The 18,893-nt window shown below is 40.6% G+C and overlaps 1 protein-coding gene across 1 annotated transcript; it reads left to right on the top strand.

Moving 5' to 3' along the window:
• Window positions 1-4,805: 4,805 nt before the first annotated feature.
• Window positions 4,806-18,393, top strand: LOC144515967 (NLR family CARD domain-containing protein 3-like). Its single transcript, XM_078247187.1, has 10 exons — window positions 4,806-4,982; window positions 5,270-5,416; window positions 6,754-6,873; window positions 8,514-8,633; window positions 10,787-10,884; window positions 11,368-13,183; window positions 13,992-14,168; window positions 14,786-14,959; window positions 15,498-15,671; window positions 16,456-18,393. The coding sequence occupies exons 1-10, from the start codon at window positions 4,897-4,899 to the stop codon at window positions 16,466-16,468; spliced, it is 2,925 nt and encodes a 974-aa protein (XP_078103313.1). The 5' UTR covers window positions 4,806-4,896; the 3' UTR covers window positions 16,469-18,393.
• Window positions 18,394-18,893: the final 500 nt, after the last annotated feature.

Consider the following 18,893-nt stretch of genomic DNA (forward strand, 5'->3'; position numbering starts at 1 on the left):
CACATATACAAACAACTGCGCTCCTTGGAGCGTCTTTTTGTCAGCAACACGTTAGTTTGAGAGCCACCTTGCTAGCCTAGCCACGTGAGCTGCAACGCAGCCCACTACCGCTCTCTTGAGGCTAAATAGCTTTTGTGCAGCTAACACATAGCCTAGTTCAAAAGAGCTAACGGCTAATCTGGGGCGTAGCCGAGCAACCCCCGGGTTTCGTCACCCCCCCTCCTCGCACTCTCTCTCACACACACACATACACACAGACACACAGACACACACACACACACACACACACACACACACACACACAGAGACACACACACACACAGACACACACACACAGACACACACACAGACACACACACACACACACACACACACACACACACACGACACACACACACACACACACAGACACACACACACACGGACACAGCACACACACACACACACACACAGACCCGGACACACACACGACACACAGACACACACACAGACACACACACAGACACACACACACACACACAGACACGCACACAGACACACACACACACACACAGGGACACACACACACACACACACACACACACACACACACACACAGACACAGACACACGCACACAGACACAGCACACACACACAGACACACACGACACACACACAGACACACACACACACAGACACACACACACAGACACACACACACACACACACACACAGACACACACACACACATACAGACACACACGACACACATACACACACACATACACACACACACAGAGATACACACACACACGACAGACATTAGAGACATAGACATACACACAGACAGACATGACACACATACACAGACAGACACACACAGACACACACATACACAGACATGACACATACACACACACACAGACACACACACACATCACAGACACACACACAGACATATGACATACACATACACATCACATAGATACATACATAGATTATTATTATATATTACTAGACATTATTATTATTATTACATTATTATATTATTATTAGACATTACATAATAGACACAGACACATACTACATACTACATTACTATACATAGTATAGACATTATTATTATTACATATTACATATATATTATTACTACATAGATATTAGTATATTACATACATATTATACTACATTATTATATATTATTATACATAGATATATATTATTATTATACATAGACATATTACATATTATTATTACATATTATTATTAGACATTACATATTATTATTACATACTATACTATTATTATTACAGATACACAGATAATATTACAGACATTATTATTATTACATATTATTAGACATATTATATATTAGATATACTACATAGACATTACACATATTGTTAGACATATTATTACAGATTATTACATAATAGATATTATTATTATATACGATACATATATTATTATTATTAGATATTACATATGCTATACATAGATACATATAATATTATATATTATATACATACATATTATACATATTATTATTAATATTATTATTATTACATATCATACATTATTATTATTATATATTATTATTATTATTAGACATTATTAGACATATTATTATTATATTATTACTATTACATACTACATACATACATACACATATTACACATACACATTACACATACACATTAGACACATAGCATACATACACATACACACACTTTACACATAGACACATACATATTACATACATACATACATCAGACATATTACATACATATATTACAGTACATACATACATATTACACACACATATTAGACATTACATATTAGACAGTTACATTACTACGACACATGACACACATTACTACTACATATTAGACTATTACACATACACAATACGACACAGACACACACACACACACACACAGACACACAGACACACACACACACACACACAGACACACACACACACACACACACACAGAGACACACACACAGACACACACACAGACACACACACACACACACACACACACACACACACACACACACACACACACACACACACACACACACACACACACACACACACACACACACACACAGACACACACACACACACACACACACACACACACAGACACAGACACACACACACACACACACACACACACAGACACACAGACACACACACACACACACACACACCGAGAGTGTCTCACCACATGTTTGTTCTTGCGTTTTGTTGGAATAAAAAAAAAAAGGGTATATTGTTTTTAATTGACTATTGATTGGCCATTGATGATTCTGAAGTTAATACATTCTATTATACTTTAAATAGCAGTTGTCTGTGATTATTTGTGTACTTATTGTAATAACAAGCTGGTTAAACAGGTCCTTGTTTGGATGCACTCTAACCTTTGTTCCTCTAGAAAATACCAGATAAATCAACCAAGTTAATTAAGATCAGTATTTTAAAGGGAACACCACCTAAATGAGACTGTTTCACAGTTTGATTATTGGACCCTGAGTTCCAGGCTGGTGCCCCATTTTGATTGTTTGTCGATTTGGTAAAGTTATTAATTACATAAAATACATATTCTATTCTTAACTTTATTAATATTGATAAAACATCTTTGATAATTTGCCAATAATTGCATCTGTACCCTACCGATACCCAACAGTATGGTCGTTTTTAGACATTTTAATGCAGAAAAGTAACATATTGTACCTTTAAATCAAGTCATTTTGAGGCAGAAACTACAGCGGCCTGTCATGGCCACCGTACGGACGAGTCGAGCCAAGCAGAGCTGGTACTAGCGTTCCTTAACCAACAACACAGTCAGCTGCCACACATTACTGCCTTTTACCAGTTCTGTTTCACACATTACTGCCTTTTACCAGTTCAGTTTCACACATTACTGCCTTTTACCAGTTCCGTTTCACACATTACTGCCTTTTACCAGTTCCGTTTCACACATTACTGCCTTTTACCAGTTCCGTTTCACACATTACTGCCTTTTACCAGTTCTGTTTCACACGTTTCACACATTACTGCCTTTTACCAGTTCCGTTTCACACATTACTGCCTTTTACCAGTTCAGTTTCACACATTACTGCCTTTTACCAGTTCTGTTTCACACATTACTGCCTTTTACCAGTTCTGTTTCACACTTTACTGCCTTTTACCAGTTCTGTTTCACACATTACTGCCTTTTACCAGTTCTGTTTCACACTTTACTGCCTTTTACCAGTTCTGTTTCACACATTACTGCCTTTACCAGTTCTGTTTCACACATTTACTGCCTTTTACCAGTTCCGTTTCACACATTACTGCCTTTTACCAGTTCTGTTTCACACATTACTGCCTTTTACCAGTTCAGTTTCACACATTACTGCCTTTTACCAGTTCTGTTTCACACATTACTGCCTTTTACCAGTTCCGTTTCACACATTACTGCCTTTTACCAGTTCTGTTTCACACATTACTGCCTTTTACCAGTTCTGTTTCACACATTACTGCCTTTTACCAGTTCCGTTTCACACATTACTGCCTTTTACCAGTTCTGTTTCACACATTACTGCCTTTTACCAGTTCTGTTTCACACATTAATGCCTTTTACCAGTTCCGTTTCACACATTACTGCCTTTTACCAGTTCCGTTTCACACTTTACTGCCTTTTACCAGTTCTGTTTCACACTTTACTGCCTTTTACCAGTTCTGTTTCACACTTTACTGCCTTTTACCAGTTCTGTTTCACACATTACTGCCTTTTACCAGTTCTGTTTCACACTTTACTGCCTTTTACCAGTTCCGTTTCACACATTACTGCCTTTTACCAGTTCTGTTTTTCCCATCACAATAAAATAAAACCTCTACGGTTTACTGTAACTTCCTCTTAACATTCAACAACTACATCTCCCATGAGTATTTGACAGAACTTCTTTAAAGGGATAGTTTGGATATTTGGAAGTGAGGTTTTATAATGTACAAAATAAAATCCTAAAAATGTATTATTAAAACTTATGCTGCAATTTATTCATGAATTTCAGAAATATAGCACCATTTTATTTAATATTAAAAACAAAAAGCCCATTAAGACCTTTGAGGTATTTTATGACAATATGACGCACATAACACAAACTCTGGCATTATAAATGTAACTGTGATTTTTTTTATGGTCTTGTCTTTTCTCTTTTGGTCCTGTTTTCTATGTATTTGTTTGTATGTCTGTATATGTATTTTGGAACAATAGAGTGAAAAAAGAAACATGACAATCTGCGCCAGCAGCAGTACAGTTAAAAAAAATAAAAAATCTGGGTGAACACACCCACACACACACACACACACACACACACACACACAGGCAAACACACACACACACACACACACACACACACACACACACACACACACACACACACACACACACACACACACACACACACACACAGGCAAAGACAAACACACACACACACACACACACACACACACACAGGCAAAGACAAACACACACACACACACACACACACACACACACACACACAGACACACACACACACACACACAGGCAAAGACACACACACACATACACACAGGCAAAGACAAACACACACACACACACACACACACACACACACACACACACACACACACACACACACACACACACACACACACACACACACACACACACACAGACAAAGACAAACACACACACACACACAGGCAAAGACAAACACACACACACACACACACACACACACACACACACACACACACACACACACACACACACACACAGGCAAAGACAAACACACACACACACACACACACACACAAACGCACACACATGCTGCCTGATTTCCTGTAAATGGAGAGGGGTGGAGATTGGGGAACGTGACATGAAAGGAGCTCTGTGTGTGTTCAGTCGGTTCAGACTCCATTTTGACAACAAAGCTGGAGGAGGGAAACTGAAGGCTAAGGCAGGGTGAGTGTTAATCCAACATTTTATTATTTTACTTGACTTTCTTTTTTAGAGTCTTTGAGTCCGTTTTTCCCCTGTGGACTGTAGAGGAACGACATGTTAGAATGCAGGGTTTTCCCGCCATTATAAGTCTTAGGTGCAGCACCGAGCTGAATGAATGTGAAATGCGGCAAAAAAAACCCCCGCCAAAAACAGCATGTGTGTGTGTTCCTTGTTCGCTGTGATGCTTGAACAAACTTGTTTTGTTTAAATGTTGAGTTCACAGTCATTGTAACTGTTTTACCTCTCAGACTGACTTCAGATCAGAAGATGAGTGATTTGGAGGAAGAGGAGGACGGAGCAGAGTCTGTAGTATCTGTCTGTCTGTCTCTGAAGAGTGATGAGTCCAAAGGTCTTCCTCTACTCTTCAGTAATGAACCTGGACCCTCAGACACAAAGTAAGACAACTGCTACTAACTTGTGTATGTGACTCATTTTCAATTTCTTCTGCCAATGCCATGTTTTTGTGTGTTTGTAATTATTGGTAGGGATGTCCCGATCCCGATCACAGTATCGGGTCGAGGCCGATTTACTTAACTGATCTGGGATCGTCATTCACCCCGTTTACCTTACTCCGATCATGTACATCAGCTTGTAGTGATCGCTGCCCTTAATCACACGCGCTCTGCGCCACAAACGCACCGGCAGACCGCCTGGATGCCGCCACTTTCCAACCAACATGGCGCGGCCACTCACCAGTGTCTGTCCAGAGAGTGTATGTAGCTTGCAGCCTCTTGGCATTAAGTAACAAAGTCCTTCTATCTTAGTCACCCGTTTTTACGGAAGTGGATTAATCCAATTCTCCACACCTCTTTAACGATTCTACCAGGAAAGTGCTAGACGACCCCTCCCACCCTGCCAGGTCCCTCTTCCATCTACTGCCCTCTGGAAAGAGAGTTCAAAGTCTCAGAGGCAACACATCCCGTTTTTGTAACAGCACTTACCCTGCCTCTACTAGGCTCCTTAATGCTCAGTAACAGTACCTACCCTGCCTCCATTATGCTCCATAATGCTCAGTAACAGTACTTACCCTGCTACTATTAGGCTCCATAATGCTCAGTAACAGTACCTACCCTGCTACTATTAGGCTCCTTAATGCTCAGTAACAGTACTTACCCTGCCTCCATTATGCTCCTTAATGCTCAGTAACAGTACCTACCCTGCTACTATTAGACTCCTTAATGCTCAGTAACAGTACTTACCCTGCCTCCATTATGCTCCATAATGCTCAGTAACAGTACCTACCCTGCTACTATTAGGCTCCATAATGCTCAGTAACAGTACCTACCCTGCCTCCATTAGGCTCCATAATGCTCAGTAACAGTACTTACCCTGCCTCCATTATGCTCCTTAATGCTCAGTAACAGTACCTACCCTGCCTCCATTAGACTCCTTAATGCTCAGTAACAGTACCTACCCTGCCTCCATTAGGCTCCTTAATGCTCAGGCACCTTGCAGAGTAAACCTGGACTAAATGCACCTTATTCAAATGCACTTTATAGACAAAATACTCTTTATGGGAAGTTGCAATAGCACAAGGTCTTCACAGCTTTTGACTGGTTTGAATGATTGTCTATGTGATGGTCTTTTATGTACTGTATGTTCCTGTGTATGTATTGCCTTTTTTTTAACCTGATTGGCACCAAGACAAATTCCAATCAACTGTGTTGACATGGCAATAAAGTATTTATCAAGAATTTAAGTGCTATAAATAAAAGCATCTTGGTGTTTGCAGAGTTCAGAACAACAGACGGAGAGCAGAGTCTGTAGTATCTGTCTGTCTGTCTCTGAAGAGTGATGAGTCCAAAGGTCTTCCTCTACTCTTCAGTAATGAACCTGGACCCTCAGACACAAAGTAAGACAACTGCTACTAACTTGTGTATGTGACTCATTTTCAATTTCTTCTGCCAATGCCATGTTTTTGTGTGTTTGTATATGAAATTTCCACTAAAACGAAGGGCTAGATCTGAATATTACAATAGTCGTTCGATGGGCAGGTAATCAATCATGGGCTTTGAATATTCACTGTTAATAAGTAACGAAGCTTCAAAGCTCAAAAAATGGTATTTGGTACAGCCCTACTAAACTATAACAACCTTTTTTCTCGACAAAGAGAATTTATTTGTGCCATCTTTGTTTTTGTATCTGTGACAGCTGTCAGTCACCCAGGAAAGCTGGATTACAGCTTTCCTGAGGTCTAATACAGACTTTTAAACCTCCTAATTATTGGTAGGGATGTCCCGATCCCGATCACAGTATCGGATCGAGGCCGATTTACTTAACTGATCTGGGATCGTCATTCACCCCGTTTACCTTACTCCGATCATGTACATCAGCTTGTAGTGATCGCTGCCTTTAACCACACACGCCCTGCGCCACAAACGCACCGCCAGACCGCCTGGATGCCCGCACCAGAGAATGTCTAATAAGGGGAGAATTTCCACTCTCGGGAAACTTACGGCTTCTGAACTGGTTGCAGTTCCACTCTGGTTCCATATGAGGGCGCTCACGGGCCAGTGCAGAATGAATGGAGGTCTATGGAGCTATACCCTTCAAAATCCAGGATATCATTTTTTTGTGTTGTAATTTGAATGTTGCATTCAAAAGGGGAGGCAAAGAAAATACACACTGCTGGGTGTTAGATTATTTTAAAGTGGATTTTTTGTTCTAAAAAGCCTTTTAAAATGTCAATGACGTCATACACATATACGGCCAGAGATACTGCTTCACTGCAAGCTCTGAGTCAGGTTAGACTCTCTCTGTTAATACAACACAGCTGACAGGTTAGACTCTCCCTGTTAATACAACACAGCTGACAGGTTAGACTCTCTGTTAATACAACACAGCTGACAGGTTAGACTCTCCCTGTTAATACAACACAGCTGACAGGTTAGACTCTCCCTGTTAATACAACACAGCTGACAGGTTAGACTCTCCCTGTTAATACAACACAGCTGACAGGTTAGACTCTCTCTGTTAATACAACACAGCTGACAGGTTAGACTCTAGGTTAGACTCTCTCTGTTAATACAACACAGCTGACAGGTTAGACTCTCTCTGTTAATACAACACAGCTGACAGGTTAGACTCTAGGTTAGACTCTCTCTGTTAATACAACACAGCTGACAGGTTAGACTCTCCCTGTTAATACAACACAGCTGACAGGTTAGACTCTCTCTGTTAATACAACACAGCTGACAGGTTAGCCTCTCCCTGTTAATACAACACAGCTGACAGGTTAGACTCTCCCTGTCAACAAACGTGCTAGAAAGAGGTTTGATTTGCTAATGTTTTAGACGGGCTCTGACATTCTCGTTCCGCTTCGGATGCCATCAAGCGGGATCTCTCGTTTTAATCAGTCCTTCACTGATCAATCAGCATTCACTAGCAGAATGCTAGCGTGCTATGGGCAACAACGACTGAACCTGTAAGAAATCAAAAGGACATAAGTACTCGTTCATTCAACTTTCGACCTATAATCCATGGTGTTTGCAGAGTTCAGAACAACAGACGGAGAGCAGAGTCTGTAATATCTGGCTGTCTGTCTCTGAAGAGTGATGAGTCCAAAGGTCTTCCTCTACTCTTCAGTAATGAACCTGGACCCTCAGACACAAAGTAAGAGACTGTTTTTACTGTCAGCTGACCTGATGAAGATGATGCATTGAGGATGAAGACAGAATGTTGTGCTAAAAGATTTCTTTTCATGATGCAGAACTATTAGCGCACGTACTGTTTTAAATTAAGAAGGATCCTGTTCTGGAAGGTCAAGAACAAACATTCATGGGCAGTACTGATGTAAAAGTTACCAGCAGTTAATAAAAAGGACAGAAAAGGACTAGATGTAGATTCCGGTTCCTCATTTCGGTTCCATTTAATGTGTCGACTGAAATATTTTCGCTCTGTCGCTCCGAAACGGACGTAAAATATCACACTTGCTCTGTAGTCTACCGTTAGCTAGCTACCGTAAATGTAGGCTACATTTGATGTGTCGACTGAAATATTTTCGCTCTGTCGCTCCGAAACGGACGTAAAATATCACACTTGCTCTGTAGTCTACCGTTAGCTAACTACCGTAAATGTAGGCTACATTTGATGTGTCGACTGAAATATTTTCGCTCTGTCGCTCTGAAACGGACGTAAAATATCACACTTGCTCTGTAGTCTACCGTTAGCTAGCTACCGTAAATGTAGGCTACATTTAATGTGTCGACGGAAATATTTTCCCTCTGTCGCTCCGAAACGGACGTAAAATATCACACTTGCTCTGTAGTCTACCGTTAGCTAGCTACCGTAAATGTAGGCTACATTTAATGTGTCGACTGAAATATTTTCGCTCTGTCGTCTCGAAACGGATGTAAAATATCACACTTTGCTCTGTAGTCTACCGTTAGCTAGCTACCGTAAATGTAGGCTACATTTGATGTGTCGACTGAAATATTTTCGTTCTGTCGCTCCGAAACGGACGTAAAATATCACACTTGCTCTGCAGTCTACCGTTAGCTAGCTACCGTAAATGTAGGCTTCATTTGATGTGTCGACTGAAATATTTTCGCTCTGTCGCTCCGAAACGGACGTAAAATATCACACTTGCTCTGTAGTCTACCGTTAGCTAACTACCGTAAATGTAGGCTACATTTAATGTGTCGACTGAAATATTTTCGCTCTGTTGCTCTGAAACGGACGTAAAATATCACACTTGCTCTGTAGTCTACCGTTAGCTAGCTACCGTAAATGTAAGCTACATTTAATGTGTCGACTGAAATATTTTCGCTCTGTTGCTCTGAAACGCATGTAAAATATCACATTTGCTCTGTAGTCTACCGTTAGCTAGCTACCGTAAATGTAGGCTACATTTAATGTGTCGACTGAAATATTTTTCGCTCTGTCGCTCCGAAACGGACGTAAAATATCACACTTGCTCTGTAGTCTACCGTTAGCTAACTACCGTAAATGTAGGCTACATTTAATGTGTCGACTGAAATATTTTCGCTCTGTCGCTCTGAAACGGACGTAAAATATCACACTTGCTCTGTAGTCTACCGTTAGCTAACTACCGTAAATGTAGGCTACATTTGATGTGTCGACTGAAATATTTTCGCTCTGTTGCTCTGAAACGGACGTAAAATATCACACTTGCTCTGTAGTCTACCGTTAGCTAGCTACCGTAAATGTAGGCTACTTTTAAAATGCCATATTTTCCCTCTGGGCTCACCAAAACGGACGTAAAAGCAGGACATGCCATAAGTCAGGAGAGGTGTCGTATCTTGCCAGAGAAGCCAAATATGGTCAATTTTTCTGCAAAAGAACTGCTAAAGTTTGAAGCAGGTTTAGTTACCAACTCAACATTTATTTTGTTGTTACTTGTTAATAGTGTAACTGTTATTTATTGTTAAATGATTGTAGTTGTGTGTAAGGTGACTTAGGTTTACTTATTATATATTTCAGTACTTTAAAACATTAATATATTGTTAAATTTAAATAATTTTCAATTTTAAAAAAAATCCATAAAAGAGCCTTTCTTTTATGTAATTTTTCAGTTTTGAAGAATCGGTTTAGGAATCAGAATCGTTTTAAAGGTACCAGTTCGGCATCGAAATCGTAAAAATCTAAACGATACCCAACCCTATTCATGCCTTCATTTGATAGTTGACAGTAGAAAGTGACTTGAACCTCAGACACCACTGTTACATGCTGTGTGTCTTAGACAAATCTTTATTTTTTAACAAGAATCAACAAATCATTTTATTGATAAAGAAATGTCTTCACAGGAAGAGGAGAAGGAGTGATGTTTCTGAGAAGAAGCACCCGTCCAGATCCAAAATCCGAGCTGGACTGCTGGAAGCCGGTCAGACCAGCGCTGTTCAAAGTAAGTCTGTCAAGGTGATGTGAGCAGTGCACCAAGGAAAAGTGCACTGCTAACATTAGCTTTGAAGCTACAGTGAAGTGCTAATTAGCCGGTCAGTTGCATCACAACAAGCAGCTGCAGAACGTACTTGCTGATATGAACATTGGTTAGTCTAGATGCTTAACAGGATCCTCTCACTTCACTCCCTCTGCTAACAAAAATGTCTGTGTGGTAGTCCTTGAGGCCAGATGGAGTCAACTAAGCTGCTGAGGCTCCGCCTTCTCTGCTATCAATCAAACATGTACGACCCACGGTCAGAGGCTGAGAGACAATGCAGCATTTCTCTTAAAAAATAAAAACACTATAAGCAATGAATGTTAAAATCACTTTTGATTTTATTTTTTACTTTATAACCTTTACTGTTTGTATTGATCGTTTTCATATTGGTAATGCAAATCTTTTTTTGTTTTCTTGTTTTGTCTCTTACCTTTGTCCTTTTTGTAGTGATTGGTGTTCGGCATGAACATAAGATCATTCTGAAGAGGGCATTTAAACTTGTGACTGAAGGAGTTGATAAAACAGCAAGTGAAATCCTCCTCAATAGGATCTACACCGCGCTCTACATCACAGACGGACAGAGTGAAGAGGTTAATACCCAACATGAGGTGAGGCAGCTTGAGACAGCTTCCAAGATGGAGACCCTCCATGACACTCCAATCAAGTGCAGCGACATCTTTAAAGCCTTTCCTGACAAACAGAAACACATCAGAGTCGTTCTGACGAGCGGAGTCGCTGGAGTTGGAAAAACCTTCTCAGTGCAGAAGTTCTGTCTGGACTGGGCCGAGGGTTTGGAAAACCAAGATGTCGGTCTGGTGATTCCTCTTTCCTTCAGGGAGCTGAACTTGATCAAAGATGAGCAGTACAGTCTTCTGGAGCTGCTTCATGTTTTCCATCCAGTGTTACAGGAAGTAACAGCAGAGCAGCTAGCTGGCTCTAAAGTTCTCTTTGTCTTTGACGGCTTGGATGAAAGCAGACTTTCACTGGATTTCAACAACAGGAAGGTTGTTTCTGATGTCACACAGAAGTCATCAGTCAACTGGCTGTTGACAAACCTCATTGAGGGGAAGCTGCTTCCCTCGGCTCTCGTCTGGATAACTTCCCGACCTGCAGCAGCCAATCAGATCCCTCCTGCGTGTGTCGACAGGGTAACAGAAGTACGAGGCTTCACTGACGCCCAGAAGGAGGAGTACTTCAGGAAGAGAGTCAATGATGAAGACCTGTCCAGCAGAATCATCTCCCACATCAAGACCTCCAGGAGCCTCCACATCATGTGTCTGATCCCAGTCTTCTGCTGGCTCACTGCTACAGTTCTGGACCACATGTTGACTACAGACCAGAGAGGAGAGCTGCCCAAGACCCTGACTGACATGTACTCACACTTCCTGCTGGTTCAGACAAAGAGGAAGAAGCACAAGTATGCTGAGGAACATGAGACGAGTCCACAGGAGCTGATGGAGGCTGACAGGGAAGTTCTTCTGAAGCTGGGGAGGCTGGCGTTTGAACAGCTGGAGAAAGGAAACATCATGTTCTACCAAGAAGACCTGGAGCGCTGTGGTCTGGATGTCACAGAGGCCTCGGTGTACTCAGGAGTTTGTACAGAGATCTTCAAAAGAGAGAGTGTGATCTTCCAGAAAACAGTCTACTGCTTCGTTCATCTAAGCGTTCAGGAGTTTCTGGCTGCAGTCTACCTGTTCCACTGTTACACCAACAAGAACACAGAGGTACTGGAGGAGTTCCTGGGGAAGACGGCTTTGGATGATCATAGTGATGATGACTGGGACAATGACCATTACCAATCCCTGGATGTCTTCCTGAAAAAAGCCATGGAAAAATCCCTTGAAAGTAAAAATGGCCATCTGGACCTTTTTGCCCGCTTCCTTCATGGCCTCTCTCTGGAGTCCAACCAGAGACTCTTAGGAAGCCTGCTGGGTCAGACAGACAACAGTCCAGAAATTCTCCAGAGAGCCATCAACAACCTGAAAGAGATGAACATGCACAAGATCTCTCCTGACAGAAGCATCAACATCTTCCACTGTCTGACGGAGATGAACGACCACTCAGTCCATCGGGAGATCCAAGAGTTCTTGAAGTCAGAGGACAGATCAGAGAAGGAACTCTCTGTGTTCCACTGCTCAGCTTTGGCCTATATGCTGCAGATGTCAGAGGAGGTTCTGGATGAGTTGGACCTGAAGAAGTACAACTCATCAGACCAGGGACGACTGAGACTGATTCCAGCTGTGAGAAACTGCAGAAAGGCTCGGTAAGTCCAGATGTAAATAATATTTTAAATCAATCTAAAGCTGATGTCATTAGCATTAGAGTTAGCATACACAGTTTATACACCTACACAATATAAAAATTACTCTATAAAAGTTTTTCAAAATTAGTATTAAAACGACCTTATTTACAATAATACATACATGTTACATGTTAGATTTTTTGTGAGCATTTTCTGAACTATTTCATTGACTGTTCTGTCTTCATTGATGTGAGGGGATGCCAAAAAAACATCCTCTCTCTTTCCTCATTAAATAAAAGGTGCAACTTTACATTGTTCAATTCCCAACAACAAACATATTTTCATATGTTTTGCTACATTAGAAATGAGCTTGATTTATAAACGGTGAGGAAGCTGTTTGTTTTTCCCTCTCTCTCTGGTAGTGTTTGAATGGACTGGTCTGTAAATGAGTATATTCCAAAGCCACTTTGGTAATGGCCACTGATAGAAAGTGTTTTAGGGCCTTTTTACATTGTAATAGATAGTGCAGATAGAAAGGAAAGGGGGGAGAGAGAGAGAGGGGATGACATGCAGTTTCGTTTTCATTTTAGAAAACTAAAGGCAAGATGGTCGGAGAAAATAGCAGCACACATTTGCGCTTTGGTCCTCATTTAATTTGCAGCCACAGTATTTGTGTTCTTAGCACCTGATTTTCTCAGACAGTAGCTCATCACACAGTGATTAACCATGTGATCAATGGCCGACCAGCTGAGCTACAACTGCTCGTGTTCATGTTTGTGTGCTTTGTCAGCTTTTATTATTTTAAATGTTATATTATCTGTCATCACAGACTTTCTGACTATTGGCTCTCTGAGACTCACTGTGACGTCATAGTCTCAGCTCTGAAGTCCAACCACTCCCATCTGAGAGAGCTGGACCTGAGTAAAAACTACCATCTGATGGATCCAGGAGTGAAGTCTCTGTGTGCTGGACTGAAGAGTCCAAACTGTAGACTAGAGTCTCTGAGGTCAGTTCATGTATTGTGCTCACGCACAGTGTATATCTACGAGTATTTATGTCTATATCTATAGCTACAAATTTAAATCTGTAACGAAAGCTTTCAAATTCCCTTCAATTTACTTGTTTTCTGGGTTTGTCTGAGCAGAAAATACAACAACTCTTTTTTGAGTCTGGACTCAAACAGAGACGCATTAGAGGGACACACACACACACACACACACACACACACACATATATATATATATATATACAAGAACTTCAAAAAGTCCAATCACTTTTCAGGCAGAATGACTTTTTATATTAACATTCAAAACGCCATATTGTGCAGGAACTTAAAGATTTATAGAGGTGTGGGGTCCCTCCCCTCCTGGTGGACCGCATAAGACCTTATATTTTAAAAACCAAAACAAGTTGTTTGTGGGGAAAGACAAATAATCATGAGATCTCGGTTTGAATTTTGCCATGCGTTACCGTACACATTGAAGTGTGCACTTTTCCTCGAGTGTATATGCTCTAAACTTCTACATTCTGAACCTTGTTCAGCTCTGAACAGATTGGTAGATACTGAATGATTTTAAGCAGCGACATTGTCTTCTAAAGCTACATTATTATTTTTTTATTTAGATTGACTTGGTGCAGCTTGTCAAAGATCAGCTGTGCTTCTCTGGCCTCCGCGCTGAAGACTAACCCCTCCCATCTGAGAGAGCTGGACCTGAATCACAATGAGCTGCTGGATTCAGGAGTGAAGCTGCTGTGTGGTTTTATGGAGAGTCCACACTGTAGACTGGAGACTCTGAGGTCAGTTTACTGACTCTTTGTTACTGCAGATCTAATATGTTTAACAATTGAACGTAGTTTATCTTGTAAACTTGTAAATGTTCTTTTGTTCATGTTTTTATTTTGTACTAAATTTAGTCTGCCGTCAGATAAAGACTTGTTTGTTAAAGAAACTGTAGAAAATGTCCACTGTTATTAATGTAAATACATGTTTATCATTGTTGGTAAATGGTCACATCTGTACACAAAAGATCCTCTGAAGTAATTGTGGTTTTAAATTGAATATAAATGAATTTTAATTGAAATAGAAATATTTCTTTAATTTCTGTTTATTTCAAATTTTTTCACAAATAATGTCTGCTCATTGATATTATTACTTCAGAACACACACAATATAGTAGTGAACCTCTAATCACAGACCTGACTGAGATAAGCAGCATTGTATTACTCAGTGTTGACATGAATGGGTGTATGAATGTTGCGGTACACTTTTAATATCTAAACACATCTGATTGAATTTTAAATGGGTTTTTAGCTACTTCATTTATTCTTTATTCAGATTGTGGGGCTGCAGTTTGTCAAAGATCAGCTGTGCTTCCCTGGCTTCAGCTCTAAAGTCCAACCCCTTCCATCTGAGAGAGCTGGACCTGAGAGGAAATGGCCTGCAGGATTCAGACGTGAAGCTGCTGTGTGATCTTGTGAATAGTCCACACTGTAGACTGAAAACTCTGGAGTAAGTAGAGCGTTGGAGTCAGTCCATGCTGGTTTCAGCAGTATTGAAGGGACAATTAATTGTGAAGGAACACAATTAGTGTGAAGATCTCATATCCTTACATGTTCTACCTCAGTTTATATTGCTTAAATACGTATGCTAAGTCCCACCAACTACTACTTATTGCTCCTGCAGTAATGATGCATTCAGGACTCTCAGCAGTTTATTTCCACCGTGTACTTCAGTGAAATCTGTAGTCAACATGAGAGCTGAAAGGAAGCAGGCTACGCGCCACAGCTGCTCCACTTGTGGTCTGAACAGGACTGAAGTCCCTGCTGGTTGTTGGAAAAATTGTGATTTACATTTCTACTGTCTTATTATCATTAAAACTGTTTGCATAAGAATACCATCTTATACTGATTACTCTAACAAGATTCCATGGAGCCATTGAATGCCCTTGGCTAGAGCACAAAATGTCCCGAGGGCAGAGCCCTCTCTGACTGAAGATAACAACTGACGACATCGACTCTGTATTATGACTGTATTTCTTTGATAAATAAGCTACTGTTTGAGGCTTAGGTTAGTCATTATCTGTACTTTGTTGAGTCCTGAAACTGGCTCCTTGTGTTCACAAGTAAAAATGAACATTGAGAGATCTTCAGTGGTTTCTGTCTATTCTTTAATAATAATAATTATCCTAACACTGGTCTTTATACAAGATGAGCTGCATCACTGACTTACTGCTGATGAACGGAGTCTCTGGAAACACTCATTTATCATTTCTGTTGTTTTCTTCTCTCATCAGATGGTGGCCGTGATCTCCCTCAGAGTGATCAGAACGTTGGATGTGTTGGGACACGATGTGGAGTCGACCGTCGTCCCTGTGCATTCCTCTGGATCCGACAGGGTGTCGTCCGTGTATCTGGACTGCTCTGCTGCTGCTCTGACCTCCTACACTGTCTCTGCTAGTCTCACATTGCCAGACCTATGTCCACAGCGCTGCGGAGGAAGGTCTGGCAACAGGAGCATACACTCCTGGATAGGAGGAAAAAAACGCTCTGGGTTGTTTGCATTTCTTTTAACCAATCCCAACGGTCTTGGGTGGCGCTAAGCTCTGGACGCAGCGACATGTGGCTCTGCTAAATAGTCTCAGGAAGGAACTTGTTTTGGTGGAACATTTACACCCCGCAGAAGAATATTCTTTGTAAATCTTTACAATCATTCCCCGAAAGAACCAAGCAGGCCTGTTCTTCCAAACTTGACATGTTTAGCGTGTAACGTTAGCTTGGTAGCTCAGAGGTTTCCGTTGCTGCTTCTCGAGTTTAATGTAAAAACAAAGAAAGCGAAAGGTGAGGGACATCCGGGGGCGCCGGAACTATCCCGTAAAGTTGTCAATCCAGACTATAGTCTCTGCAGACCCACTGAGACTCCTCCACTCCTTCTGCTCCACCCTCCACCTGGACCTGCGGTTTTCTCTTTATTCATTCAGATGTTCAGAACCCAAAGTGCCTCTGCAGATTAGTTCTGTTCATGACAACAACTGTAGATGAACACATTTAAATGGACATTTGTGCTTTGCTTTCTGTTGCAGCTCCACCCTGTGGAACGATGGAGTATTGCAGTTAATTTCCACATATTGCTAAATAACAATGGAAGTTGATATTGTATAAAGTTAACCTATTACCACCAATATTTTATTTTGTATTTTTTTTTTTTTTGGTTTATTTGATAGGGACCATGCATATTTATGAACATTGTTGTATAAAAACACCATGTAAATATGCCAGAATTAGTAAAAATAACCTCCCTAAAGTCCCTATTAATGTTTGATGTGACCTGATTAACAGGCAGACTCCAGTTAATATCCATTTTCCGTGTCTATACAATGATATCACAGTAAGAAATAATCCTGACTGAGTTTTACTGTAAAACAAATATATATTTTTTTCGGTTTATTCCAGTTTGTTGTGTTATTATTACTCATCAGTTCATGTAAAAGCAGGATTTTATTTTACTGTTGGAGTTGGTTGAGCTATTAACTAATTATTAACTTCATTATGGATTAATCTGCAGATTATTGTCTCCATTAATCATTTCTTTGCTACAGGAGTATAAAGTGACTCATGCAGCATGGGAGGCTGGCTAACTGTCCAAAGAGAGTTTAAGGGGAGACAGAAATAATCAGAGCTGGATCTCAGGAAAGACATCAGCGTGAGGAAGAAGGTAAGACATAAGACAGGAAGCTAAGGAGGACAAGTCAGTGTAGAAATATTTCTATAATCTAGATGTGTTATTCTCAGTATGAAAGTTTATAAGATATGTGAGTTGTGTGTAGTCATGGGACGTGGTTACAACTCCAGGGAAGACACATTTCAACTCCCTGTACAATGTATAGACCCGGACACACAAATGGTTAGCTTAAGCTTTGATTACATTACAGTTCAGGAATGTGAGAGAAACAGTTTTTTAGTACCAGGCGGAGAGGTGGAGAGTGTGTGTGTGTGTGTGTGTGTGTGTGTGAGAACTGAAGAAGCTGCCCGGAGACAGAGGATGACGCCGTCAAGGAAGAACATAAAAGATTAGGGATATGTTTAGACAGGGATTCATAATCTGAGATAGACTTTGCTAACCTGAACCCTGTATACATTTGTCTGCGGTTAGGGAAAATTAGTGTCATTTTGTGAACCCACAATTGTGTTGTGTAAACTTAAATGCTGGACTTCAGTAAAATTGCTTGACTTAACTTTTCGTCTCAGATTGATCCTTGTGTTCTGGTAAACTTACGATGAAAGAAGGCACGGGAATTAATAAATTGGAGTCAGATTTGACCGTCCTTAGGGCCTTATTTTAGACATAATTCTCTACATCAGTCAGGAAGCATGATGGATGATGCTTTTGTAGGGATCAAGTGAGGTCTTGGCAATGGTATGTAACTGTACTGCTGGAGTAGAAAGGAAATCTGAGAAATTTGATATAATTATAGATGCAGTGAGGAGATTCCTGGGTGTTGGGTGTGGGAGTTTGTGGAGAAGGCGTGCAGCAGTTGAGAGAAGCTTTTTGGCTCTCTCTCAAACACTTGGAAACGGTGCAAAATTTACTTTGTTTAACAGGCTAAATGGCTAGTCAATGTGCACATTTTACCAGTCACTCAATGTATTTCTATTGTTTATTTTGCTTAGTAAGTGAAGCAAGTCTATCAGCCATTTGCTTGGAGGGAGAGAGATATATGATACATAATAATTA

Source organism: Sander vitreus, chromosome 3 (assembly GCF_031162955.1).
Source record: "Sander vitreus isolate 19-12246 chromosome 3, sanVit1, whole genome shotgun sequence".
NCBI lineage: Eukaryota > Metazoa > Chordata > Actinopteri > Perciformes > Percidae > Sander > Sander vitreus.